General features: G+C 41.2%; 1 protein-coding gene across 2 annotated transcripts in view; it reads left to right on the top strand.

Moving 5' to 3' along the window:
• Positions 1-24,990, top strand: part of SLCO5A1 (solute carrier organic anion transporter family member 5A1) — a 152,480-nt gene extending 127,490 nt beyond the window's left edge. For both annotated transcript variants that reach the window (XM_019973932.2, XM_019973931.2), the window contains 4 exons: positions 10,971-11,130; positions 13,330-13,571; positions 15,829-15,893; positions 18,126-24,990. In XM_019973932.2, coding sequence (XP_019829491.1) covers positions 10,971-11,130; positions 13,330-13,571; positions 15,829-15,893; positions 18,126-18,583 — 925 coding nt within the window. In that variant the 3' untranslated portion in view covers positions 18,584-24,990. The remainder of the gene's footprint in view (positions 1-10,970; positions 11,131-13,329; positions 13,572-15,828; positions 15,894-18,125) is intronic.
• The last annotated feature ends 2,353 nt before the right edge of the window (positions 24,991-27,343 follow it).

Below are 27,343 nucleotides of genomic sequence, written 5' to 3'. Positions count from 1 at the left end.
GTCATATATATATAATGGAGAACGATTCGGCCTTTAAAATCAAATTCTGTAATATGCAACAAAATGGATGAATCTTGAGTACATTATGCTAAGTGAAATAAAGGATCAGAGAGACAAATATTGTGCAATTCCACTACAGGAAGTATCTAAAATAGTTAAATTCATAGAATGAAAACGCAGAATAGCAGTTGCCAGGGTCTGGGTGAGGGGGAAATATGGAGTTACTAATCAGTGGAAACCACATTTCAATAAAGCAAGATGAATAAGCTCTAATGTTGATGATGCCAAAAGGAGGCATGCCCACTTGACTAAATGGCCCTGGACAATCCCTCCCACCACACAAAACATCAGGTCTCCAATTTCCTTTATCTTCTGAATTTAGAGAGAAGTGTCTTTACAAGGGGATTCCCTAGTAGCTCAGTGGTAAAGAACCTGCCTGCCAAGTAGGAGCATGCGGGTTCACTCCCTGGGTCAGGAAGATCCCCTGGAGAAGGGAATGGCAACCCATTCCAGTATTCTTGCCTGGGATCCCATGGACAGAAGAGCCTGGCAGGGTACAGTCCATGGAGTCACAAAAGAGTCAGACACGACTGAGCACTCACTGATGCACACATCTTTATGAGACAGGAAGACACTGGAAACTGTGCTAAACTTTGGTCCAAATACCTTCGGGTATTTGCTGGTCATTTAAACAGTAATATTAATCTTGTCATTCCATATAGATCCTATTAAAGATTTATTGACTTCCCTTCAAAATAAATCTTCATTTTTCTAAAAACAGTACTGACAAAAAATGTGAGTAAGCTCTAGACATCTGCTGTATAACTTTAGTCAACGATTCTGTATTGTACACTTAAAATTTCATTAAGAGGGTAGATATCTCATGTTAAAAGTGTTCTAACCCCAAGAAGGCAAAATTGAAGGTAAAAAAAAAAAAATTCAGATTTGAGAGTGTGATGATTTTTCATCATGAAAGATCCTAGTAGCTCTAGATAGTATCCTGGCCCACTTCTAACTCAAGTAATTACATCTGCTTCCCCAGCACACACAATTTCCCTGCAGTTTTAATTAAAAAATGGGGTTTGCTTTCCCTCTGTGTCACTGAACTGTGTTTCACACAGGTGTGTCCTAGTCATTTTGTAGCCAAAAGAGTGAAAACTGTAGCTTAAGCAATACTTTGTGTGTGTGTGCTCACTCAGTCATGTTGGACTCTTTGCGACCCCATGAGCTATAGCCCACCAGGTTCCTCTGTCCATGGAATTCTCTAGGCAAGAATACTGGAGTGGGTTACCATTTCCTACTCCAAAGCAATACTTTATATAAACACATTGCATAATGTGAGTTACTTGCTCTTTACCTTCAAAAATGTATTCAAGTGAGGTTAAGTCTGATGTCCATGTACAAAATTTTTCAACAGTACTAAGTCTGATAAATCACTTAATAATTCTTGCTTTAGTATCTTTCATCTGTCAGTGTCATCTTTTTGAACTTAAACTAAAGTCTATTATATCATCTTCTGATTTTGAGACTTGAGTTACCGGGCCAGAATTTTTCTAGGGATGATTTCTTGAGTTATGACATGATGAAGAAGCATTTTCTATTTTCTGAGTTCAGTAGTGACTGTTGGATGGAGTGTGTCTACCTGTCCACAGGTCCAAAATCTCAGGGTTTGGGGTATTCTCCTGAAGTTACTTCTCTTAATATAGTTTCATTGTGCCGAGGTTAAGACTATGGATATTAAATACAGTCTGTTAATTCAGACCTTTGGTGAAAGGTATATTCATCATCTTTGTCACCACTCCTGAACTTGCCATCCTGCCACTATTTATTTTAAATATTATTATTTAATTGGAGAATAGTTGATTGACAGCGTTGTGCTAATCTCTGCTGTACAGCGAAGTGACTCACTTACATACCTATGCTGCTGCTACTGCTAAGTCGCTTCAGTCGTGTCCGACTCTGTGCGACCCCATAGACTGCAGCCCACCAGGCCCCGCCGTCCCTGGGATTCTCCAGGCAAGAACACTGGAGTGGGTTGCCATTTCCTCCTCCAGTGCATGAAAGTGAAAAGTGAAAGTGAAGTCGCTCAGTCATGTCCAACTCTTAGCGACCCCATGGACTGAAGCCTACCAGGCTCTTCCGTCCATGGGATTTTCCAGGCAAGAGTACTGGAGTTGGGTGCCATTGCCTTCTCCCTACACACCTATAAACGTTTTTAAAAGCATTCCTTTCCATTATGGTTTATCACCGGATATTGAATCAGCATAGAGAATAGACTTGTGGTAGCCAAGGGGGAGGTGGTGGGGGAGGGAAGGACGGGGAGTTAAGGATTAGCAGATGCAAACGATCTTGTACAGAATGGATAAATGACAAGGTCCCAGTGTATAGCACAAAGGAGCATATTCAACATACTGCCATTATTTAGATAGTATTATTCTACTACCAGCCCTTGAGTGACTAGCATTTCTAGTCAGCGCATTCCTGATTTCTCTTAATTAAGCCATTCAGACAGTTTAATGCTCTAAAGTTTTTTTTTTTTCTATTGCTTTTTTTGGGGGTGCCATTCCAGATCTTTTATCTATTATAACTAATTTTAAAGGAAATTCCTCAAAAATAGAGAACAGTTTACTTAAAGGATCTTATATATGTCTGTGTATAGGTATATGTATTTCTGGTTATCTTGGCTACTTCTATTATTAGACTTACAGTTAATTTCTAGCTGCAAGTATACGATTTTATCTATTTTTGGCTCTACTTGGGAGATACAAACCAAATTTGTTTTCATTTTAAGAGTATCAAGAGGGTAAAAAATAGAGCAGATTTTCTTTCCAGTGAGTTTTTAAATTTTGTGACTGAGATCTAAAGATATCATAGGAACTCTTTAAAACTATATAATATCTGTTTAAGCACACTAAACCTTGAACCTATGACTATGAATAAACTCAGGACTAAATTTGCCATTTATAACCTCATATTAACATAGTCAATAGAGAATGTTTATCATGTAATGTTAGCAGGAAAAACAGAATTTAGAAGACTCTGAAATAATGATAACAATATGTTATTAGCATTAATTTGTACGCCAACTGAAAAAACAGTGAAAGAAAGTAATATACTAAGTACATAATGGTGGTTGTTTCTGGATTATAGCATAACTGTGTGAGTTTAATTTCGTCTTTCAGTCCTTTTGTATTTTCCAAAATTTCTGCAATGAATATGTATTACTTTAAAAATAAAGGCATTTCAAAACATTATACAGAGGATACATCATTTTATTAAAAATGATTCTGGATTTAAAGAGATGGTTTGTATAAGATGTAGTGTTTTATATGTAAATTTGTAGTTATACCTGGTTTGAATTTGTTAACTACGAAGCTAAAAGAAGCTTTAACAATAAAAAGAATGACTGGGTACAGAAATGGTAACTTTTATGACTATAGTTCTCGGGGAAGTATAAGCTATCCATGTGGATTATCTCATTTTCTTCTGTGTTGATTATGTCTCTTTTGCCTCTTGTAGGCAGGAGGGGCATTGACAGCCGTTGACTGTTAGGTTTGGCCCAAGGGTCAGGTGGTCCATTGGTAAAGAATGTGCCTGCCAACACAGGAGTCACAAGAGATGTGGGTTCTATCCTTGGGTTGGGAAGATCCCCTGGAGTAAGAAATGACAACCCACTCCAGTATTTGTGCCTGGAAAAAATTCCATGAATAGAGGAGCTTGGTGGGCTACAGGCCATGGGGTTGCAAAGAGTCAGACAAGACTGAGCTCTTGCGTGCGTGCCCACACGCGCACACACACACACACACACACACACACAGAGTTACTAAATGTTATGCAGGAAACTGGATCTGCATCCAGTTTTCCAACATTTCTCTGTAGGAGTATATAAGAAAATGACATCTTTTTTTTGAAAAGAAAATCATCACGAAGGCCTTTTGTACTCTTTGTGCTACTTTTATTCCTTCTGGCTTCTGCCCTGTCTGGATAAAGAAAGCACACCAACATCTCAGTGCCTGTTATATGCTAGGAACATGCTGGACCCTGGACATCTATTTACTCATCTAATCTTCCCTAAGAACCCTGGCATTTGGATAGCCTGATCTCTATTACACAAATGAAATCTCTCTAGATTTGTTTGTGGTGCTTGAGAATTGTGGATATGGAGTTGAACCAACTCTTATATTTTGATATTGCCACACAGCTTGTGAGATCTTAGTTCCCTGACCAGGGATTAAACCTGTCTTCAGCAGCGAAGGTACAGTGGTCCTAACACTGGACCGCCAGGGAGTTCCCTAAACCAGCTCCCTCTGACTCTAACGCTTAGGCACAGTGAGAACTAAGTGCCAGGAAAGCCACAGTAGAGGAAGAAGAAGGAGCAGAACACTCAAGCTAAAGTGTGGCCACTTACACAGAACTGTCGTTGTTCAGTCACTCAGGCTGTATGTTGTCATCCTGCTTGTTTGACTTATATGCAGGGTACATCATGTGAAATGCCAGGCTGGATGAAACACAAGCTGGAATCAAGATTGCCAGGAGAAATATCAGTAACTCAGATGACACCACCCTTATGGACTCATGGACTGCAGCACGCCAGGCTACCCTGTCCTTCACCATCGCCCGAAGCTTGCTTAAACTCACGTCCATTGAGTCAGTGATGCCATCCATCCATCTCATCTCTGTCATCCCCTTCTCTTCTGCCTTCAATCTTTCCCAGCATCAGGGTCTTTTCCAATGAGTCAGCTCTTCACATCAGGTGGCCAGCATACTGGAGCTTCAGCTTCATCATCAGTCCTTCCAATGAATAGTCAGGATTGATGTCCTTTAGGATTGACTGATTTGATCTCATTGCAGTCCAAGGGACTCTTAAGTGTTTTCTCCAACACCACAGTTCAAAAGCATCAATTCTTCGGTGCTCAGCCTTCTTAATGGTCGAACTCTCACATCCATTCATGACTACCGGAAAAACCGTAGCTTTGACTAGATGGCCTTTGTTGGCAAAGTGATGTCTCTGCTTTTTAATGTGCTGTTTAGCTTTATCATAGCTTTTCTTCCAAGGAGCAAGAATCTTTTAATTTCGTGGCTGCAGTTACCATCTGCAGTGATTTTGGAACCCAAGAAAATAGTCTGTCATTGTTTTCATTGTTTCCCCATCCATTTGCCATGAAGTGATGGAACCAGATGCCATGATCTTGTTTTTTTGAATGTTGAGTTTTAAGCCAAATTTTTTACTCTCTTTTTCATCTTTATCAAGAAGTTCTTTAGTTCCTCTTCGCTTTCTGCCTTAAGGGTGGTGTCATCTGAGTTACTGATATTTCTCCCGGCAATCTTGATTCCAGCTTGTGTTTCATCCAGCCCAACATTTCACATGATGTACCCTGCATATAAGTTAAACAAGCAGGATGACAATATATAGCCTTGACGTACTCCTTTCCCAGTTTGGAACCAGTCTGTTGTTCCATGTCTGGTTCTAACTGTTGCTTCTTGATGTGCATACAGGTTTCTCAAGAGGCAGAATTCGTTGTGATCCACACAGTCAAAGGCTTTGGCATAGTCAAAGAAGCAGAAGTAGATGTTTTTTCTGGAGCTCTCCTGCTTTTTCTTTGATCCAACGGATGTTGGCAACTGATCTCTGATTCCTCTGCCTTTTCTAAATTCAGCTTGAACATCTGGAAGTTCTCAGTTCACATAGTGTTGAAGCCTGGCTTGGAGAATTTTGAGCATTACTTTGCTGGAGTGTGAAATGAGTGCAATTATGTGGTAGTTTGAACATTCCTGACATTGTTTTTTTTGGGGATTGAAATGAAAACTGACCTTTTCCAGTCCTGTGGTCACTGCTGAGTTTTCCAAATTTGCTGGCATATTGAGTTGCAGCACTTTCACAGCATCATCTTGTAGGATTTGAAATAGCTCAGCTGGAATTCCATCACCTTCACAAGCCTTGTTCATAGTGATTCTTCCTGAGTTCACTTGACTTTGGACTCCAGACTGTCTGGCTCTAGGTGAGTGATCAGACCATCATGATTATCTGGGTCATGATGATTTTTTTTTTTTTTTGTATAGTTTTTCTGTGTATTCTTGCCACCTGTTTTTAATACCTTCCGCCTTTGTTTGGTCCATACCATTTCTGTCCTTTATTGTGCACATCTTTGCATGAAATGTTCCCTTGGTGTCTCTAATTTCCTTGAAGATATCTCTAGTCTTTACCATTCTTTTTTCCCTCTCTATTTCTTGCACTGATCACTTAGGAAGGCTTTCTTGTTTCTTCTTGCTATTCTTTGGAACTCTGAATTCATATGGGTATATCTTTCCTTTTCTCCTTGGCCTGCTGCTTACATTAAGTCACTGTCTGTTTTATTGTTGTATGTGTGTGCTCAGTCGCTTGGTCATGAATGACTCTTTGTGACCTCATGGACTATATAGCCTGCCAAGCTCCTCTGTCCATGGAATTTTTCAGGCAAGAATACTGGAGTGGATTGCCATTTTCTTCTCCAGGGAATCTTCCTGACCCAGGGATTGAACCCATGTCTCTGGCATCTCCTGTACTGGCAGGCGGATTCTTTACCCCTGAGCCACCTGGGAAGACATTTATTGTTGTATATTACTGTAAATAAGCATCAATCCTTAAGCAGTTGATTTAATGAAGATTAGGCAGCACGCTTACTCTTCTTTCCTGTTTTTTGTTCATTTTAGTCTCCCTGTGGCTAGTTTTCTTAAGGCTAGTTTTCTTAAAGCTTCAATGAAGGTAGGGCATGTCATTATACCTCTCATAGTTTCCTAGGCTTTGAAATTAGTCAGTTATCTTAGTTAACCTCAGAAACTCCTCCCATCTCTCTAATTCTATTATTCCATGATTTTTATAGTAATGTGTCATGTGTGACTCAGGTTTCCAGCTTGGACCATGCAGTTATAAGGCATTTGTTAGTGAGTCCTTGTTCCTGGCATGGAAAGAACACTTACATGGACCTCTTGCTTGCAAGGGTGACTTGTCGGAGATTTTTTGTTTACTGGAAAGGTGATACCGTCCCTTTGCACAAGGATGAGTGTGGATCCTGCATTGTGTTCTCCCAGGACAGGCACAGCTCAGCTAATAAGAGGTTGCTTGGTGTGACTCAGATTTCAACACTTGCACTATTATTATAATCCAGTCTGTCTTCTGGAGCCTAAGTTATAGTGAAATAAGACATTATTATTCTTTCTTTTTAAAAGTAATTTATTTATGACTCTGCAGGGTCTTCATTGCTATGCATGGGCTTTCTCTGGTTGTGCCGAGCAGGGGCTACTCTCTGGTTGTGATGTGTGGGCGTCTCATTGCTGTAGCTTCTCTTGTTGAGGAGCACGGGCTTCAATAATCGCTGGTAGGGGCTCTTTCACTTTTCACTTTCATGCATTGGAGAAGGAAATGGCAACCCACTCCAGTGTTCTTGTCTGGAGAATCCCAGGGACACGACTGAAGTGACGTAGCAGCAGCAGCAGCTCAGTGGTTGCGGCTCCTGGGCTCTTGAGCACAGGCTCAATAGTTGTGACCGACGGACTTACTTGCTCCACAACATGTGGGATCTTCCCGGGTCAGTAATCAAACTCTTGTCTCCTGCATTGGCAGAAAGAAAGTGAAAGTGTTAGTCGCTCAGTCGTGTCTGACTCTTTGCTACCCCTTTGTAGCCTGCCAGGCTCCTCTGTCCATGGAATTCTCCAGGCAAGAATACTGGAGTGGGTTGCCATTCCCTTCTCCAGGGGATCTTCCTGACCCAGGGATCAAACCCAGGTCTCCCGCATTGCAGGCAGATTCTTTACCCTCTGAGTTACCAGGAAAGCCTGACAGTATTATTCTTAAAAATAATTTTTTTAATCAGTGCAGTGTAAAGGATTAACTGTGTCAGCATCTTTCTTTCTTTGTGCCACTATGGCCTTTCCCACTGCTTTTATATTTGTTGTTTCTTTGGATTTTGTTAAAACTTTTGATACTCCATCATTTCTTTGTATCAGACATCATGATCTCAAGAGAAGAGCAAGTGTACCCAAGGGTGACCTGGGAGTGTGCCTTTGTTTCCAGAACTCAGGAAATCTTTTGCCTTCCTGTCATCATGTGTGTTGACATTCTCTTTAGATTCCTTTCTCTTGAGTGAACATACCCACAAAGGAGAGGTATTTGGAATCTGTGGCTGTCATAAATGAATACAAAGCATGCTGTTAATAAGAAATTCCTTGTGACTTCTAAATAGGCATAGTGATAACCCTATTGTATGTATTTGAAGCCTGTCATTTTTAGTGACTATGCATGCAGGCATGTAAATTCCTTTTATTTGATCATGGCTTGCAATTTGGTTCTTGAAGAACTAGTGAAGAGTAATGCACAAAGAATATGTTTTATGTGATGCCAGTTAAAATAGCACGAAGCAGCCTCATCTGCTTCCTGGCCTCCTGGGACATCCATTTCATCATCCATGAAATGTGGAAATAGGTCTAGAACAGAGTTTCTCAGATCTGTATACAGTACTGAGATTTGGGTTAGTTTATTCTTTCTTGTGGGGCAAGGGCTGTTCTGGGTATCGTTGGGCTCTTTATATATATCTATATATTTAGATTGAGGGCAGGAGGAGAAGGGGTCGACAGAGGATGAGATGGTTGGATGGCATCACTGACTCAATGGACATGGGTTTGGGCGGACTCCGGGAGTTGGTGATGGACAGGGAGGCCTGGCGTGCTGTGGTTCATGGGGTCGCAAAGAGTTGGACACGACTGAGTGACTGAACTGAAATGAACTGATATACATATTTAAGATTTCTTTGATGTGGGCCATTTCTAAAGTCTTTGTTGAATTTGTTACAATATTGCTTCTGTTTTATGCTTTGGTGTTTTTGATCCCAAGGCATGTGGGATCTTAGTTCCCCAACCAGGGATCGAACCCACCACCTCTGCACTGGAAGGTGAAGCCTTAACCACTGGACCACCAGAGAAGGCCCCTACTGGACGTTTAGAAGCAGCCCTGGCCCCTACCCACTAGATGTCAGTAGCACCCTTTTGTTCTGATGAACAAAAATGTCTCCTGACACTGCCAAAATTGCCCCTGTGGAGAACTACTGGTTTAGAATCACCTTTTAAAGGTATATTCAAACTGTCAAATGGTATGATTCAAAATATCAAGCGTTATGGTATTGTGAACATAAGAATTACGAGTGCTAAGTTGCTTCAGTTCTGTCTGAGTCTTTGCAACCCTATGGACTATAGCCCACTAGGCTCCTCTGCCCATGGGACTCTCCAGCTAAGGATACTGGCGTGGGTTGCCATTTCCTCCTCCAGGGCATCTTCTTGACTCAGGGATCAAGCCTGTGTCTCTTCTGTCTCCTGCACTGGCAGGCAGGTTTTTTACCACTAGCGCCACCTGGGAAGCCCAATAATTATGAGTCTTGTGATAAAAATTACTTCAGGGGAGGGATGGGAATGACCAGAGTTTATTTTACTTTTCCCTCTTTGGAAGGCTTTCCTGATAAAGTTTAAATATTGCTATGAGTTTGTTCCTTTTGTTCAAATTTGATGAGTCAGTTATTGAGGTGTGAGGGAGGCTACAGGAGAAAAGCCTTCAAACAAACAAAGGAGGCTTCTGGATGAATGGTTTCTGAACATAGTCATTAAAGGTAAATCCTAGCACATGACTGACACTCTTAAATATCTGTTGAATGAATGGATGAGTAATGGGACAGGTGAATGAAATCTGCCATTTCCAGCCCATGTGGCTTTAGGAACAGTATTTCATGAGTGACACCTGAAAATGGTGGCTTCGAAAGCAAAGGAAGGAGGTCATTGGATGTGAGCACTCAGAGCCCCTTCATCCTTCCACGGGTTCCCTCTGGGCACCTGCCGGCCTCTGCCATTCCTTAGCCATTTCCTTCTGCTTCTCCCTCTGGCCCTATCTATCCTTACTTGACTTTTTTGCCCTTTTCTGTTTCTTGCCTGAACTGATTTGATTTGTGTTTTCCACATTGCATCATTTCTTTGAATCAGAAATCATGATCTCATGAGAAAATAGAACCTATTGTGTTTGCCTGGGAGTCCACATCTGCTCATTCTTTTCTTAACGCTTTTGGCAGGGCCTGGTCTTCACTGCTGTGTGTGGGCTCTCTAGTTTCGGGGGCGGGGGGCTACCCTCTAGTGGCCGTGTATGGGCTTCTATTGTGGTGGCTTCTCTTGTTGAGGAGCATGGCCTCGAGGGCACATAGACTCAGTAGTTGTGGCGCACAGGCTTTGTTGCCCCTCAGCTTGTGGAATCTTCTCAGACCAGGGATCAAACCCACGTCCCATGCACTGGCAGGCAGATTCTTAACCAGTGGACCACTAGGGAAGTCCACATCTGGGCATTCTTGAGGGAAGGAGAGTTTAATCGTTCTTCTCTGGTTGTCTGAATCAAACCAGTGCTCTAATTCCTGATGGTCTTAAAAAAAAACACCTTCTTTTGATATTCTAGAGTCCCTTGTCTTTCTTTGATAATTTATTTCAGAGCAAAGGCTTTTGGTCAAAGGAACTTGTGTTGATAGCCCTGATTGATGGATTCCATATTAGTGTCCTCATCACAATATTATTAATTTGGCACAAAAATATTTCTTCCATTTTACAGTTAAAGAAATTGAGGCCTCAATTTGTTACGATATAGAGCCAAGTGTCTGCAGTGAGTGAGTAGGTTCTATGAAGGTTAGAACTGAGCTCAGATTACCAAGATGGACGGTAGAATTGAGGCATGATAAATAATATGATACAAATGTACTAAGTCTGTAGTATGGGAAAATTGAAAAATGTTTTCTTTCTGTTCTGTTTTAAAGTCACAATAATAATTATCTAGGGTGCTACTTCCTGATACCATGGCTTTGATTTCATGGGGACATATTCTCTAAAACAGACACCTTACTTAACATCAAGAACTGTCCTGTGAATTTTATTTTGCAAATGTTAACGGCTCATGATCTGCTTTTCTCTCTTAGACCTTCTCTGACCATGCCACATAGGAATCTGACAGGAAGCTGCAATGTTAACTGTGGTTGTAAAACACATGAGTATGAGCCAGTCTGTGGATCGGATGGAATTACATACTTTAACCCTTGTCTGGCTGGCTGTGTTAATAGTGGGAATGTGAGCACCGGGGTGAGTATATTTCACAAGCTCCTGTCGTGTTGTTGGACTTTGTATGCAAACAGAATGCTTCAGTCTCCCTTTTCCAAAAACTTCAAATAAGATACAGGATATTTTCTGTCAAGGGCTTTCCAGGTGGCTCAGTGGGTAAAGAATCCTCCTGCAATGCAGGAGGCACAGGAGGTGCAGGTTTGATTCTTGAGTCAGGAAGATCCCCTGGAGGAGGGCAGGCAACCCACTCAGTATTCTTGCCTGGAGAATCCCATGGACAGAGGAGCCTGGTAGGCCACAGTCCCTGGGGTCGCAAAGAGTTGGACACGACTAAGCAACTGAGCATGAATGCACATGTGCTTCTGTCAAAAACCCGGAGGAAAGAAAATTATGCAATAAATACTATTATTTTATTTCCCAGGGATAATTGGAGTTTTTGAATATCGTGATCTGATTCCACATCATTCCCCTCTAGTGACTTCCTGTGCCAACCCAGTGAAACTTGATAAGGTCGAGTGCTGGATGTCTCCTCTGCTACCCCAACAGGGCCCTTGTGATGATGGATGTGAAGGTCGAGATGACCATACTCTGTGCTGCTAGAAGAGAACAGGAGAGCACCTCCCCTGCTCAGAGCCTGTGAACATGGGCAGCGGCCATTTTTCATAGACTATCAATTCAGATTTTTTTTTAAACGTTCAGAGTAAAGTTATTTCTGTCAGTTCAAGAATAGGCTATTTTGAGAATTCACTTTCCCGTGAATTATAAATAGGCAGTAATACTGTGGGAGAAGGTTTTCATATTCTACTCCGTTCTTTATTGAGCCTGGTTCCGTTCTTTGCATAATAACAGACTGTAGGCGGCTGCTTTCATTGAAAGGTTGAGGTGCCTTTGTTTGTTCTGGTGATATGGGATGATACCGTTGACTGCGTGTCTTGGGGATGTCATATTTGATCTCTGAGTTTTAAACTATGGTGATGAATTGAGATTCCTCTTGCTGGCTCCTCTTTATATAACTGGTGAGCTGCAGGGTGTGACTGAATTGAAAGGGACAATGAGACCTGCTGTTCAAATGAGGGCCACAGACCAGAGGACTCACTGGCCCCCGGGGAAGGACTTAGCCACTGAGTCCTCTGGTCTGTGGCCCTCATTCATACAAAGAGGCCCACAGTCCTTGGAGCACAGGCGGCCACGCGGCTCCCCATCTTTGTACTTGTACCTCCTGCTTCTCTGGGTGGCTGAGAGGTCACAATGACAGTGAGCTCAGCTGATGTCCATTCAGTAAAAGCAGCGTAATAGAAAGGTCCATTGGCTGTTTCGTTTGAGACATCTTTTGAGTCCCTTGTATTAGCTGGTTTCAAATGAAACAGCCAGTGATACATTCACTAGGGTTGGTACTGAAGTCGTTACAGTTGCACTGTGAACTCTCTGCATTTATTTAACAGATATTTACATTTGATCCTACACTGTTCCAGGGTTTTGCTAAGCACTCTGGTGAGCACAAATGAAAATAAGGTTTAGTTCCTGTTTTCGAGAGGCTTCTCTGTTTGGAGAGCCCAAGAATGAACATCCATTGAAGCAGCATCTGATTTATGACCCAAAATGAGGATATGGAACATGGCTGTGCTTGTGCAGTTGCATCAGACTCTTTGCAACTCCATGGACTATAGCCCGCCAGGCTTCTCTGTCCCTGGGATTTTCCAGCAAGAATACCAGAGTGGGTTGCCATTTCCTACTCCCAACCCAGGTTGGGAATCTTCCCAACCCAGGGATTGAACCTCAGTCTCCTGCATTGGCAGGTGGATTCTTTACCACCTCGCCCCTGGGAAGACCTTATGGAACATGAATAGTAAAGAATTGAGTATTGAAGGTTTCTGATCAAAGTTTAAACAACGCTGAGCAGCAGATTTTGATGTTGTTAGATGCACTTTTTGAATCCTTGCTGTTAAAATGAGGAAGATATTTTCCTCTTTTTTCTTTTTTGGGCTGTGCTGCACAACTTGTGGGGCCTCAGCTCCCTGATCAGGGATTGAACCCAGGCTGCGACAGTGAGAGCCTGGAATCTTAACTACTAGGCCACCAGAGAGCTCCCAGAAGATACTTTCAATGAACTATTCTGCATGTTTTTAAATGCTGGAGTGATTTTAGAGCCTTTTAACTCTGACTGTTCATATGCTGAATTTTGCTTTGGATCGTCATCCACTGATCTTTATTATCACTTAGATGCGGAACTACACAGAATGCACCTGTGTTCAGAGCCGCCAGGTGATCACACCGCCCACAGTGGGACAGCGCAGCCAGCTCCGCGTGGTTATCGTCAAGACGTACCTCAATGAGAACGGCTACGCTGTGTCCGGGAAGTGTAAACGGTCCTGTAACACCCTCATCCCATTCTTAGTTTTTCTGTTCATAGTGACCTTCATCACAGCATGCGCCCAACCGTCAGCCATCATAGTAACACTCAGGTGAGGACGGCGTTCAACATCTAGGTTGGGTTATACACTCAGAATTGCCAGAATTTTTATTCCAGACTGGGGACTGATGTGGTAAAGTGGTGATGAAAGCAAAATGAGATTGTGCAGGAAAGTGCTTCAGACATTTACCTGGTGAACTTAAGAGAAGGGAGTTTTCCCATGTCAGGAAGGGAAAGGAAGATGGTAATATTTCATTGAGCATCCCAGATGGCTCAGTGGTAAAGAATCTGCCTGCCAGTGCAGGAGACATGGATTAGATCCCTGGGTCGGGAAGATCCCCTGGAGAAGGAAATGGCAACCCACTCTGATATTCTTGCCTGAGAAATCCCATGGACAGAGGAGCCTGGTGGGCTGCAGTCCATGGGGTCGCAAAAGAGTCGGTCATGACTTAGCAACTAAACAACAGCAACATTTCATACTCCAGGACTTTTTTTATTTAGATGAATTATGTCCCCATAGTTCAGTGAAACTTTGTTTGGATGCCTTTGGTTCCTGAAGTCTCTTCTGAAAGGTTCAAGTTCAGGAGCTGAAAGCTATGACTGTATTAGCTACAAGAAGCCTGGCCTGAGAGGAGGTGACAAGTCATTTGGTGAAGTCACTAAATCGTACATACGGCTAAGAATATTCTCTCTGACCTTGTAGGTAGTTAATACCTCCAGGATCAGTGACCGTTGTTGCTGGGCTTGCAATTCCAAATGCTTATTTCATTAATTTCACTATCATATAACATTCTGGCATTGAATCAGGGAAAGGGCAGACTAGGAAATGTAATTTTAAGTTGTTCATGCTGTGCTTTCTTTGCCATATTATATATCCCATTTGTGTGTGTGTGTGTGTGTGTGGTGTTTGTTTGTTTTTTTTTACTTCTGAGAGAGAATGTGGAGGTTACCTTAATGGAGGCTCTATTTAAAATGTTGACACCAACACATTCGAATCAGAGTGTTGGTATTTGAGGTAAAGATGGCCATAGACCAAGGAAGGGAGTGGACAACGTGGTGAAGAGATGAAAGCATGGCCACAGCAGCTTTAGGAGGACTGGGATGCAGGGGGATGAAGGAAGGAGGGGTGTCAGTCTCCACAGTCTCCCTTTTGTGCCCTCCCTGGGCTCCTTGGTAACCCAGGATGCTGGCTTCTGGTGGGATGCATCTGCTGAGATGTCTTTCTTAGCAGGGAGCTTGGGCTGCTTGCCTGCCAGTTCTGCATAGTCTGGCTTCCCTTCTATGGGATGCTGAGTTAGATGTTGCTCAGCTTATGAGTTCCTTGACGGCAAGATAACAAATGGTACCCAGGAGTCCCACTGGTCCCATTGGTTTGGGACCAATCCTCAGATCCTCAGTCAGCAGATACTTACAGAGTAACGACAGTGTGTGCCACACTGGGGGAATTGCTGTAAGCAAGTAAAGAAATTAGGCGAAAAGATGACAAGTACACTGGTCCTCGAGAATTTCACATTGCATACTGAGAACCCTATGTGTATGGGCTAGAAATGATAAAGTACTTCATCATAAAAAAAATGGGAATCGTTACTAATCTAATACTTTGAACTTTAATTCTACAAGAGATGTTAAATAACCAGAAAAGAGGTGCCTGTTTAATAATGTTTAAACATGGCAGATCATCAGTTGTCTTCTAACCCAAAACTTCAGAAAAGGAGACATTCAATCTTTGCTAATTACAACATCAATAGACTCCAATCATCCTGCCATGTGGGATTTACTTGAAACTTAAGTTTTAGGAAAAGAAGAAAAAGTGAGGTGACGGGGAAGGATTCATTCCATTTCTAACTTTTGACTTATTTCCAATACATTTTGGGACTGTTAGAAAAAAAACTTTTTTCTCTATATTTTTCCTTGAGAAATTGCAGAAGTAAATTTCAGTGTGCCATTGTGGAAAATGCAGGCAAACAGAAAAATAATGCAATAGTTAGGATTATCAGTTTTTTTTTAAGAGTTGATTTTGCAAGCTCAGAGCTGCTTCTGTAGTTTCAGCCCTGAACCTTTATCTTTCCACGTGTTATTTACACAAAAAGTGGAGTTAATCAGAGTTCTTTGGAGTCTTCACTGGGTAGACCTTTATTCAGTGATGTAGCGATAAGCCGTCTTGTTCAACTATTGTTAGTAACTTCTAGCGAAATCAATATTTTGGCCCATTATCTATGTGGTCCCTGGCCCTGCAGCTAAGCAGGTTTGACTTGACATTCATTTTCTTGAAGCCCTTGTTCTAAAATATTTCTTTACCTTCTTTGTAGGTCTGTAAAAGATGAAGAGAGGCCTTTTGCCCTGGGAATGCAGTTTGTTTTATTGAGAACACTTGGTATGTTCCTAAATTTCCCACACTGCCTTTTAGTTCCTCTTTGCAGATGCCAAATTTTCACTGTCCTTTAAAAAATGTCAAGTCAGATCACTTGTTACCATTCATACTAGCTAGGAGTTTACACGTTAGTGGGCAGGCGCAACTTCCTCATTTTCTGATTTGAACCAAAAGCTGACCAACTCTGTCACTGATGAAACAAAACAAAACTGACTTTTGATCGGTTTCTCTTTCACTCTGAGTATGCACTTGGACTAAATTCCCCTGAGTTTTGTACAGTTAGAAATCTTGAACCAAGAAACTGTTGTGGGCTTACAGCCCTGGTGTTTCTGTCCCTTTTGTGACTTTGTAACATGAAAATGATGGGAATTAATGCTTACTTTGTGTGTATATGTGTCCGAAAATTTCAGTTCCTTATTTCTTTCTAGTAATTGTACTGGACTGGGTAAAGAGTATGCTGATCAGACTTTCTGAGGAAAAGAAATAATAAATTCTAAATGGAAAAAAGATGTCCTAATTGATATATAGGGACTAAGCTTTACTTAGTGGCTCAGTGCTAAAGAATCCACCTGCCAATGCAGGAAACACAGGTTCGATCCCTGGGTTGGGAAAATCCTCTGGAGGAGAAAATGGCAACCCACTCCAGTATTCTTGCCTGGAAAATTCCATGGACAGAAGAGCCTGGTGGGCTGCAGTCCGTGGGGTCGCAAAGAGTCAAACAGGACAGCGACTAAACAGCAGCAAGATTTCTTTTTAACAGAGAAGCTTGTTAGCGCTGTGTCAATGTGGTAAGTCACAGAATTTATTTGGACTCGAAGAACATCCTTCTGACTTCTACAAACATTGCATCACCTGTGATGTCTTGGGAGAGTGACTGGGGAGCAGTGTGTCCGACTTCAGTATATTTTTATATGACTTCCTTATTGTCAAGAATATTGTTTTCTTTCTTAAGGGGCAGTCTGTCATTTTCTTAAGCTGTTATTTTCCTCAGTAATCAGTATCATCACCCACAGGACAAAAAAAAATTTTTTTTAATTCAAACTGCTTATTTCAGTTTTGAAGGGTGAAACATTTTAAACATTTAAATATCATCTGCCCCTTGGCAACAGGAATCCTCTCTGGTATTCCTTTTTTGTCTTCTGTTGTGGTTGATGGCCCAGACCAAGAGTGAGGACTTGTCAGTGGGCATCAAAGGCTTCTAGTGCCTTGAATTGAGTGGCCTATTTGTTTTTAAATTTCAGATATTAATCTGACTTTTTTGAGGGGAAGGTGCCATGCCACGTGGCTTTCAAGATCTTAGTTCCTGGGCCAGGAACTGAACCCAGGGCCAAGACAGTGAAAACACAGAGTCCTAACCACTGTACATGCAGGGAACTCCCCTCCCTAATTACATTTTTATCAATGTAAATTTTTATGTCTAAAAATATATTATTACTCTTGTTTTAACTTAATAGAATCTTTTGTAAAATTCTTTTTTTTTTTTTTTAGCTTTTGATTTTATATTGGAGTATAGTTGATTAACAACTTTGTGTTAAGTTTCAGGTGTATAGCAAAGTAATTCAGTTATAAGTATACATTCATCTATTCTTTTTAAAATTCTTTTCCAAGTTATGCTGTTATCTAATATTGCCGCTGCTAAGTCACTTCAGTTGTGGCCGACTCTGTGCGACCCCATAGATGGCAGCCCACCAGGCTCCCCTGTCCCTGGGATTCTCCAGGCAAGAACACCGGAGTGGGTTGCCATTTCCTTCTCCAGTGCATGAAAGTGAAAAGTGAAAGTGAAGTCGCTCAGTCGTGTCCGACTCTTAGTGACCCCATGGACTGCAGCCCACTAGGCTCCTCGGTCCATGGGATTTACCAGGCAAGAGTATTGGAGTGGGGTGCCATTGCCTTCTCCAATATTGAGCAGACATAAAAATGTGTTCTTGCTTTTTAGACATGTTATATCATAATATGTCTAATAAGTAATACTTATAAAATAAACATCATAAAATGTCTAAAAAACCAAAGCACATTCCGACTCAGCTGTGACGTGAAAGATTTAAAGTAGTAGTGAACATGTCTATAAAAAGAATATTATGACAAGATGTGATGTATATTTCCAAAAAACAACACAGAAAAACCACTCCTCTCAACTGATTTTAGAGTAAACAGATATCTTGTTAATTTATAAATCTGTTTCCTCTTATAAGACATGCTAACATCTTTTCTTTTTCTTTTCCCCTACCACTCTAGCATACATTCCGACTCCAATTTACTTTGGAGCAGTTATTGACACCACCTGCATGCTCTGGCAACAGGAGTGTGGAGTGCAAGGCTCTTGCTGGGAGTACAATGTCACGTCATTTCGTTTCGTCTATTTTGGTTTAGCAGCCGGCCTCAAATTTGTTGGCTTTATATTTATTTTTCTGGCCTGGTACTCCATTAAATACAAGGAGGAGGAACTGCAGAGGCAGAGGTGGAGAGAGTTCCCTCTGAGCACTGTGAGCGAGACGGTGGGCCGCCCCGACAGTGCCAATAAGGCTGCCCGGACTAGATCTTGTCCCGCTTTCAGCACCCAGGGAGAATTCCACGAAGAGACTGCTCTGCAAAAAGGGATCCAGTACACGGCACAGACCTATCCGGGGCCATTCCCAGAAGCAATAAGTTCCTCCCCAGACCTGGGGCTGGAAGAAAGCCCTGCGGCCATGTAGCCTCCCTCCTGAAGCTTGAAAATGGAAGACTTTGGTTTTGTTGGTTGAGTTGAATATGGCGACTTGAGAAACACCCGTGCCTTCTTTTCTTTCTTTTTTTAACCTCTAAAGACACAATCCTCAAACCAACAAAACTCACTATACACAGCCACTGTTGATTGAGGGCTGGATACCTCAACAAGAATGAGCCTTTCCTCCTCTCCAAGGAGGAGTTTAGATAGATTTGTTACTGTTTCTGAGATGTTGATTTGACGCTCATGCTCTGATATGGTAGAAGGCTGGGTGTGTGGTTAACAAAATCTTGGGAAGTGTAATGGCAGTGCATATCATTAGCATACTCTCTGAACAAGGGTGAGCTTGACCGTGACTTTGCATTTACAAATCAAGGTTTTTAGATATGAACAACTACTGTGAGTTCTGCTACAAAGCACAAATGAATTTGCCTCAACTATGCAATTTGATTGGAAAATATAAGTGCAGCATGTTACTTTTGCTTTCAGAGACTAAAGCAGATAGTTTTTTTGAAAAGAGGAAGCTAAACTTTCCCTAAAGTACTGTTTATAGCTTTTTAAGCCATAGCAGAATTAAAAATCAGGTAGAACTTCTTATATGCTTCACCAGAACCATAAGCATAGCATGAGAAAGGGAACAGCTAGTTTGTTTCATAAGACACATTCTCTTTTAGTCTGTCTGTCCCACTATAAAGGAAGCTGCTGAGTCATGAACCTGAGAGCTTGAATATAAACTACAGGAGTCTTTCATAAGGGACTTTAACACTCGTGTGCTAAACAATATGGCTAGAAACTGTCATTTGAGATGCATAATAAGAAAAGAAACTGATGGCTTTCTCATCCAAAGAAAATTGCTGCAGAAATTCTTTAGCTTTTAAGGGCCCATGTAAGGGTTGTTGAGAATTGTAACCTTAACACTCAAAGGAGTTGGAAAAAAGAAATCCCGCAGAAATAAGATTGAGTCTCACCTGATCATTTTAGTTATATCCCTGGAAGCACTAGCAGGGCTGTAGTTTTCTTTTTTATGTGCAGAGAATTGCTGTGGTTGTTGTGAAAATGGAGTCATTGAATCAGGAAAGCTGTACCTGTGGCATGAAATCCATGTTGAACAAAGGAGGGAGATCTGTGAGCCAGATCTTGGTGATGATCCTAAGTAAAGGTTGAAAATTATTTAAAATAAACTGGCCTGTCATACTGAATCCTACCTTATCAGAGTTAGAACCATTTTATACCTCCCTTTAGTTTCTTTCTACTGTAACTTTCCTGAAGTGATTTTGCAAGAGGATTTTTCTGTTCCTAAATGCACTTGGGGTTCAACAGCCACCATCCTTTTCAGTACCTCTCAGCACATCACTTTGATTTAGATCCGCATGGCATGTTTTCTATGTGGTTCTGAAGGTAGGTGCCTCCTGATAGCAATATAAACTGATGCAAGTTAACCTGTGGAATTTGGCTGCCCAGAAAAAGAATTATGACAACTCAGACTTAGGAGGGACTGTAATGTACAAATATCAATATGATGGAGAACTGTTTCTGCCAATGTGCCTAGGCTTATGTGAGGCTGATTTGGGAAATGATTCTCTTGTCTCATTTACACTCTTCAGTAGAAGGAATGTGATTGACCCATGATTCCTGGCTTTTTTGCCTCTATCCATGGGTGCATGGGTGGAGTTGTGTGAATATTCCTGGTTCAAGATTGTTTTCTTCTTTAACTTAGGAATGGTGTTGGTCAAATGGTTCTCTTGGTTGCAGGCAGTTTATGGAAAGGTTCTCTATAGGGTGGAGTTGGCAGTTAGGCTAAATAATGTTTACAGGGTGGAATCGGCAGTCCTGGGTGACAAGGACTTCCTTAGAGCAGACTTGTTTGGCTAAGTCATAAGAAGCATCATTGCCTGTAATTACACTGTGTCTGTAAAACTTTGGTCAACTTGGTGTATTTCAAAGATCTTCAGAGAATACTGCTTTATGTCTTTGAGTCTACTCTAGGGCCTTTGTGATCCCCCTCACCCTTTGTGGGAGATCTTTGATCCTTTAGAAGAGAAAGTTTCTTATTGGGTTGGAGCAAAACATAGGTAGATTGGGAAGAGATGTGATTATCTTCTAAATTTCCTCTGATTATTAAGAAACATTGAGAGAATTTGGGAAGGTTGGCACTTCTTTTTTTTTTTTTGTAGCTAAGATTGTGTGTTTCCACACTCTTAGAATTTCTCTCTTCCTGTTATCACATTTTGAAAAGGAACATTGCCCTTAGAAATCTATGATCAGAAATGATGGTATGAGAAATCAGGTATAAATAGAGATCCCTCCCTGTCTTTACCTTGGAGATTCATTCAGTTCAGCCATCACGAGTGTCATTTCCTTATCAAAAGCTATTTTACCCAATTACCGTCTGCCAGTCTATGAAATCCCTTGGGTTGATTAGGTCAACCCAAATTCAAAGAAATTGGCCGGAACTGTACACCACAATGTTAATGCTGTACTTCCTCAAATATCTGGGACTTATAACTAGCAGGTATAGCATTACCATGTTGTTGGTAAAAGTAAAATAAGCGGTAAAAATCGTGGGAGACTGATGTTTTGGAATATGTACCAATTAAGAGTTGTCCCCAAAGCACTTTGGGTTCAGGTGGCATCATTGGAATAATTAAGTAGTTAACTAAAGTGTCTATTTGCTAAATGACACCATTTGATTGTATATACAAGGTCCTTATACGCTTGATAATAAATTGGTCATGTTACTTTTAGAGTCACCACTCCTAATATAAGTTTAATTGACACTCTCCGTGAGCTTAGGCTTCTAATTACTTGGTTTTTTTTTGAAAAGGCCACCTTGTTCTTTTAAAAATTCTGTAGTTTAAAGTATTATTTGGCCTTAATGTGCAAATATAATATCCTTGAGTCTAGCCTATTAATTTAGAAACCCCAGGCGGTAGAGTGGGCAGTTGGCACACATTATTTTGGTTATCTTCTTTAGCTTGACATCTTTATCCTTTGTAGGTGGATTTAATTCTTGAAAACAGTCAAGAACTAGGGTGGGGAAAAGAAAGGAGCAGCAGAGAGGAAGCAAGTGAGCAGTTGTTGAGAGTTGGCTATTGGCAGAGCGTTTTTATCAAGCACACAATAGGTAGCATGCATTTTAATCCTCTAAATAACTTTGCAAGATAGCTATTTTTTATTGTTCTTCTAAAACACAGGTCATGAACACTGAGGCTCATAGAGGTCAAGTGATTTGTTTAGGATTTACATAGTGGCCAAGTCAGGGTTTGGATGCTCATTTCTTGTCGTGCACTTCTTACACTACGTAATACTTACAGTAATTTTGGTTAACATAGGTAAGATGTGACTATAAGATAGTGAGGTGAAGCATTTCATATTTTGATGTGTTACTATTTCTGAAGAGTAGAGAAGTTATTATTTCCTTGTGTAAAATAGACAAAAAATCTGTAGAAAACATCAAAATGGAATGTTTTGATTTTCAAGGTAAATTTACATTTATTTAGCTAAGTCTTATATTCACAACTGTTTGCCCTAACTTACCTCAAGTATTTATTTATAGTTCCTATTTAATGTAGAACAAAACCAATTTTAGTGTTAACATTGCATCTCAGTAGTGTCTGAAATGAACCATTATGAGGAAAGGCGGTTCAGAATTTTGAATCTGAGTTTTGGGGATTTCAAGTGTATGTTCTTTTTGTCCCCTCCTCTTTCAGAATGTTAACATTTCTATTAGTTTTTTAAATGACTAGCTTTTAAGTTTCTTAATACAAGTTTAACATGAACATACACAAAGTGTTACTTGTTAAGTGAACAGATACAAAATGTTATATGTTATGAACCAAACCACAGCCCAGTTGTTACTGATTGTCACCCTTAGTAGCTGCAGGAATAAATGGGCTCATGCCCCTAGAAATGTCAGCAGGGGCTTACCTGGAGGAGGTAATGGTAGTCCTGCCTTTTCACCAACCACCAAGACAGTTCTCTCTGAGCCTGCATTTCTGTCTGGCATTCTTTGGTAGACTTGGAGCCAAGAAGTTTCTTCTTGGAGCCTGTTTTGTATCAAATACAGGTGCACCAAAGAGAAGCTTTATAGTTTGCTTGGACCTGAAGCATTTGGAGATTCTCTAGTTGTGCTTGAGCAGGAACCTAGGGTGGTAGCCAAATACAGTATGACTTTGTGTGTACTTAAAGCATCCTAAATGACACAGAAATGTGATCATAGCTACTGATATATAGGTGCGTGTGTGTGTCTGCTAAGTCACTTCAGTTGTGTCCAACTCTTTGTGACCCCCTGGACTGTAGCCCGCCAGGCTCCTCTGTCCATGGGATTTTCCAGGCAAGAATACTGGAGTGGGTTGCCATCCCCTCCTCCAGGGGCTCTTCCTGACCCAGGGATTGAACGTGCATCTCTTAGGTCTCCTGCATTGGCAGGCGGGATTTTTTTTTGTTTGTTTGTTTGTGTTTTGTTTTTTTTTTTTTTAACCACTGGTGCCACCTAGTAAGCCTCATAAAGGTGCATACTGAGTATTCTAAGTAGCGAAGTGAGTGAAGTCGCTCAGTCGTGTCCGACTCTTCGCGACCCCGTGGACTGCAGCCCACCAGGCTCCTCCGTCCATGGGATTTTCCAGGCAAGAGTACTAAGTAGCAGGTGGATATCAAAATACTGCATAACCCCAGGATTGTTTAGGATGCAGGCTTGCTATTCCTGTTATACGGATGGGTAGAGATTCTTTACACACATATAACTGCATTTCCTCTTTCTAGTTTGGAAGGGAGTGCCATGGCTGGCAAGGCGACATTTCTGGCCTCATGCACTTTATCTTTTCTATCTTCTCTGCTTTCCTTACCTTCTAGTATGCTGCTGGCTGTATCTATCCCAGACTTCTTGCCACATTGGAATGAGATCTGTGTATGTTTGAAGAGGTTATTTTAAGCACTTCATTTTTACTCAGCCCCAGGAAGGGTCATTCGTGCTAAGTTGCTTCAGTCGTGACTGACTCTGTACAACCTTATGGACTGTAGCCTGCCAGGCTCCTCTGTTCATGGGATTCTCCAGGCAAGAATACTGGAGTGGGTTGCCATGCCCTCCTCCAGGGGTTGTTCCCAGCCCAGGGATCGAACCCACGTCTCTTATGTCTCCTGCATTGGCAGGCGAGTTCTTTACCATTAGCAACCAGCTGGGAAGCCAGCTATGATGTAAACCCTCCCTGGGTATTTGCTTTTAAAACATTAAAAAATAAATGCCTCGGTGCTAGAAGTATTTGATGATGCATGCTCACTACAAAAATGCACCACTGACTTGACAGTATTTCACTGAACGGGCTGCATGTGCTTTGCTTTTAGAAATCTGGAGAGTTTCTCAGAAAATAAGCATTCATTACTCTCATTACCACAGTTAATTCATGAACTTAACGCTGCAAAAAAGAAGAGTGTAAGGAGGATTACTTTTTTTTATGGAAAACTCAGTGCTTTTGATATTTATTTTAGCAAGAATAATCAGATGCTAAAAATAATTTCAGAGAGAGGGGAAAAATATTTCAGATAATCTTTTCTTATTTCTTCTCCCCCAAAACCTTACACACATGTAAGGTGTTTTTATAATATTGAGATTTTGAAGGTGTTGTCTTTTTCTGGTATTCTACTATTACATATTGAAATTGAAGGAGAAGGTATTATTGAAAACTGAAGTAATTGCAGGGACATATTAAACCAAAGGGGTGAACAAAAGAAGTTTAAAGTTTGTATGTTGAAATGAAAGATAAGGATAATGGTAAGACTTTATAGTGGGCATTTTTCTTAAAATACATACCTCTACCCCAAATATTAATTTGGAAGCATGAGAATGGCAGGTCAGCCACCGATTCTTTAGTTAAAGGAAAAGTGATAACTGTGTCCAATAACCTGGTGTTAGGGCCCTAGTGGCGTGTGTGTTCAGTGTGTGTGTGTTTGTGTATAGGGTGTGCTTGTGATGAAAGGCTGTTTTGAGTTGTTGCATAAAGAAATTTGATTTTGTGATTTTTAAAATGAATATTTATTTGGAGACCTCTTAGGGTAATGTACAAGATGTATAATTTCCTGTGTTTAATGAAATCTATTGTCATTGTACTAAGAAACATTGGTTTACAACATCTTGAATACTTGATTCTTGCAAATTCAGAAAAAAAAAGTTTAAAAAAAAAAGAATAAAATGTGTGTTGGATTGAAATTTGTTTGTCTCTTAAGATTTTGGGGGTTTGAAGAGATGAAGTAATGATGTCAATGTTTTCTCCCACTGTAAAGGCCCACCAGGGGCCTTTCCTGGTGGTCTAGTGGCTGGGACTCCATGCTCCCAGTGCCGGGGCCCTAGTTCGATCCCTGGTTGGGGAACTAGATCCTGTGTGCCACAACTAACCTGGTGCAGCCAAAAAAAAAAAAAAAAAAAAAAGACACAGGGATTAGATGAGGTTAAATGGGCCTCCACTTTCTCTGGAAAATGGCACAAATGAAATGGCACAAATTTCATTTCATTTCATTTTCCTTACCTAACTGGTAACTTTTCCTTGAAGCCAAATTGGGACTATAGTTTTTAGGAACTTGTGGTAGCATATTTTCTGAGTCACTAAAGAGAATAATTCTAAGCATTTCATCTTTTATCTATTTAAATTCAAACAAAATTTGGAGTTACAGAACTGTATGCCTTGAATATGGTTGGTGTTAGTCAGGATAGGCTATGTCATACTTAAATAACATGCCAGTCCCCAAATCTCAGTGGCTTCATAGCACAAAATTCATTTCTCATTAATAAGACACATCTGTGTGGGTCTGTTCTAGAGTCCTTCAGGGACCCAGCCTGACAGAGGCTCCCTCATCTTGAAGTTGCACAATTTGGAACTTTCAGAGATGGTTTTGGTTGTTAGAGGCAAGGAAGAAGCATAGAGAAAGGCAAAGGGGCTTTTCTGTGTCTCAGACTGGAAGTGACACACTGTATTCCTCTGAACTAGAGGTGTGTCCCTGCTTAACTGCTGGGTCCTGGAAGTGTTGGGGAGCAGATAGCAGGCATTTGATGGATGTTACTCTTTGCCACCAAGTTGACCATGATAGGTTTAAGGGTATTTCCAAAGGAGTGCAACTCATGAGTCTGTTGTTACTTAGTTGCTAAGTTGTATCCGACTGTTTTGCCACCCCAAGGACTGTAGCCTGACAGGCTCCTCTGTCCATGGTGTTTTCCAGGCAAGAATACTGGAGTGGGTGGCCATTTACTTTTCTAGGGGATTTTCGAACCCAGCGGTCAAACCTAACGTCTTTGCAGGTGATCTCTTTACCACTGAGCCACCTGGGAAGCAACTCATGAGTTTAAGAATTGATAAACCAAAGGAAGGTCTCAAGCATAAAAAAGAATGATTTCCAAAGGAATAAATATAAAAACTTGATCACCAAAGCAGTTAAAAGCCCCGTTCCCCTAGTCTCTACTGAATAACAAGCTGATCATTGCTCATGGCGGCCAGGAGCTGGCCTGAGCCTAGAGGAAGAATTTGTGGTCAGACTCCAACCCCCATGGGGAAAAAGCACTGGATTTTGAGGGCTTATCTGAAGGGTAACGGCATTTTCTAAGTGTACTGGCATCTCAAACTTTTGGGTGAGAGGCAGAAGGAGCTAAATGAGCCTTGGAAATAACAGCATGACTCATGGACTGAGATGCAAAGTGGCTATATTTAGAACCCAGCTCTGGAGCACTCAATAGGTGGAAAGCAGGACAATTGATTTCCATTTACCACCCCCTTGCACACCTAAACTAAAAGGTCACAGTAGCCCAAGATACATGGATAATTGGAGGGAGTCTGTGCTTCTGTACTGATTTCTGGGCAAAACTTTCTTTTCCTCCATGGCTTTGTGTATTTAACAAAAGAGCCATTTATGCAAAGACCAAATAGTAACCCCTATCCAAGTATACTGTCTTCTCTGGATTTCCCTTGAATCTCTTCGATAGCCCACACCTTCAAGGGAGAAGCAGAGCCATTCTGGATATTACACCATTTGAAATAAACACAGAAGGAAAACAGTTTCTTTTTAAGGAATGAAGACAGCAGAAATGTTTTGAATGTGACAACTCATCTTCCATGCTTCAGCCCCAGACTTGGTAAAACCTCAGCATTTTCAGAGCAGTTAAAAAGCATTCAGTTCCTTTTGGTCTTTAAAAAATTGCCCGCTGGGCAGAGACGGCCTCCGTAGCTTGGTTTATGGGAGCCAAAAAACATTTTTAATTGCACAGAGTCATGGGGAAGCAAGGAGATCGATATTCGGGGCTCACTCTTGAATTTAAACGTCAAAGTTTGATGCAATCCCTGCTAATAATACCAATATAAATCAGTAGAAAGCTAAACTGTTCTTTGGCCTCCTGGAATGGCTAAGATCCTAGGCACTGAAGAAAGAGCAAGCCTGCCATGGATCAAGTTGTTCTAGATGTTTTCTTAGAGATATGGTAGAGCTACTACTTTAGAAATCAATATAAAGGGCTGCTTTGCCAAGGGTCTAGGCCCTGGGACCCAGCAGAGGTCTTTAGTTGCAATAGAGTGACATCTAATGGTCATTATGGAAAAACACAAGCTGTAATCTCTTAACCCTTCAGATTCCCTGGCTGGACTTGGGTGGCTCTGTTGTTGTTCTGGTGTTGTGTCCAACTCTTCGTGACCCCATGGACTGCAGCATGCCAGCCTTGCCTGTCCTTCACTGTCTCCCAGAGTTTGCCCAAACTCATGTCCAGTGAGTCGGTGAT

Source organism: Bos indicus, chromosome 14 (genome assembly GCF_029378745.1).
Source record: "Bos indicus isolate NIAB-ARS_2022 breed Sahiwal x Tharparkar chromosome 14, NIAB-ARS_B.indTharparkar_mat_pri_1.0, whole genome shotgun sequence".
Classification (NCBI taxonomy): domain Eukaryota; kingdom Metazoa; phylum Chordata; class Mammalia; order Artiodactyla; family Bovidae; genus Bos; species Bos indicus.
This window is presented reverse-complemented; position numbering and strand designations above follow the sequence as displayed.